We start from the raw sequence: 2,157 nt of genomic DNA on the forward strand, positions 1-2,157 counted from the left end.
ATATAAAGTTAAACAAAGACCTGAAACCATTTAAACCAAAAATATAAAGCTTAGCAAAGACCTGAAACCATTTAAACCAAAAATATAAAGTTTAGCAAAGACCTGAAACCATTTAAACCAAAAATATAAAGTTTAGTAAAGACCTGAAACCATTTAAAACAAAAAATTAAAGTATAACAAAGACCTGAAACCATTTAAACCAAAAATTTCAAGTATAACAAAGACCTGAAACCATTTAAACCAAAAATATAAAGTTTAGCAAAGACCTGAAACCATTTAAACCAAAATTATAAAGTTTTTGGTGTTTATCCTCTCAGCTACAGACAACCTGCTAATGTCACAACTAATCTCATTGATTGGAGAAGCAGGCAGAAACACAGAGCAGAAAATAAGCCTCAAACAAACAGACGCTGTGAGAAAACAAAGGTTCTGATGGTACCACAGGTTCTCTGGCAGGGTTTTATGGAGGTGATATGATACATTGAAAAGAGGGGTGTGTGACCATCATCATCATCATTTAGAGATAAACTCTCATCTTTTTGAATAACATTAAATAAACCTAAAAGAGCAGAASTGCTCATTAAACAGGTAATATTTTAGTTTGTTTTTAATTCCAGGTGAAACATCATAAAAGTCAGATTGTTGAACTGGTTTTTCTCTGATCTTAATAATCTGTTACAGAGACAGAAAATGATTTTAGATCTTAAACCCTCCAAGCTTTTGGTTTGAGGGAAAAGAAAATCTCATTTTTGCTCTAAATCCAAGTGATCAATCTTCCCTCTTCGCCCGTCTGTCTCTTATCTTCTCCCATTTGTCTGAGGTCTATTTCGCTCCATCCGTCCACAAAAACACCATAAAGACGGCTTTTCTAAGCGCCTCATCGCACGCCACCGCCGCCCGGCCCTCAGGTCAGCCCCGGGAATGAGACGGCGCCGGAGAGATGGAGGAAAAATGTCACCCGAGGATGAAATATTGTTGATCCTGACCATCGTCCCCTCAGAGCTACAGTTCTCTGCCTCCTGCAGAACCAACCAGGTCCATTTACAAACCGGGTTCTCCGGGTTTCACCTGTTCTGGGTCCATTTATAAACCAGGTCTGTGCTGAAACACGAGAGCTGGTGTTTGCTCAGATCCCTACATCCTTAAAGTCTGATACGGGTCAGAACCGGGCTTTAAGTTCTTTGCTGCCTTTCATTTTAACAGCTTAAAAAAATCTGCATTTTCTTTAAAAGTACAGAGTGGTGCAGAGAGCTAAACAACAGCTAAATCACAGCTGAACTCAAACGTTCTCTCAGCAAAAGCTAAAATGAGCAAAACAGTAACTGGAACCAAAATCTGTAAAACATTAGCTAAAAGGTAAAACTAATACCACAGTAGATTAAAAACTCTAAGAAAACAGGAGCTAAATGTTACAGCTAGTGAAAAGTCAAAAAACTAACACAGCAAAAACTCTCTTTACAGAAGATAAAAGCTAATACTAGCAAAACTAAAATTAATATAACAATAGCTAAAATTAAAGCCAAAATTAGCAAAGCTGACACTAACAACTTAAAACTAAACCAGAATCCTGAAGCTTATTTCAAAAAGCACAAAGTTTTTCACAAAATCTAAATTTCTTTTGTGAAAAAAAAAAATGAATTGAAATAAAAATGCTCAAAATTTTAAAAGCAATACAACAATGAACACAACAAGAGGAAACAAACTGATACGTGGTTTCGGCTGCTAACAACCAGCAGAAACCCAGCAGCTGCAGTTTGTGTGGGAACTCACCGTTGATCCATTTGGCCTCTGGATCGTGAACTTTGAACTCTGGTTTGAACAAATCCTCCACCGTCAGTTTGGTGTCACTTCCAGCCTGAGTGTCGGCTGAAACAAGAAAACAAGACATGTTTTTTGGTTTGGTTCAGATCTGAGTCAGGGACTGAATCTACAATGATTTCATTTATTAATCTCTAGGTTTTCATCTAAAACATTTAATACAATTGTTTGGAACCTCGTTGTTTCAAATGGCTCCGCCCCTTTTTGGAAGAAACCAAAAACTGTAAAAGTGTTGCCCGCCACTGAAATGTAAAATGTTTTCTGTTTGTTAACAAAATATCTCAAGAGCAGTAAACATATTTTCTCCCAACTTTTTGATGTACTTTATATATATATATA

The 2,157-nt window shown here is 36.5% G+C and overlaps 1 protein-coding gene across 2 annotated transcripts in view; it reads right to left on the reverse strand.

Moving 5' to 3' along the window:
• Positions 1–2,157, reverse strand: part of dpp10 (dipeptidyl peptidase like 10) — a 151,007-nt gene that overhangs the window by 35,794 nt on the left and 113,056 nt on the right. For both annotated transcript variants that reach the window (XM_014026070.1, XM_014026071.1), the window contains one exon: positions 1,771–1,866. In XM_014026070.1, the coding sequence (XP_013881524.1) occupies positions 1,771–1,866 (96 nt within the window). The remainder of the gene's footprint in view (positions 1–1,770; positions 1,867–2,157) is intronic.

The sequence above is a fragment of the Austrofundulus limnaeus genome, unplaced genomic scaffold (genome assembly GCF_001266775.1).
Source record: "Austrofundulus limnaeus strain Quisiro unplaced genomic scaffold, Austrofundulus_limnaeus-1.0 Scaffold523, whole genome shotgun sequence".
NCBI lineage: Eukaryota > Metazoa > Chordata > Actinopteri > Cyprinodontiformes > Rivulidae > Austrofundulus > Austrofundulus limnaeus.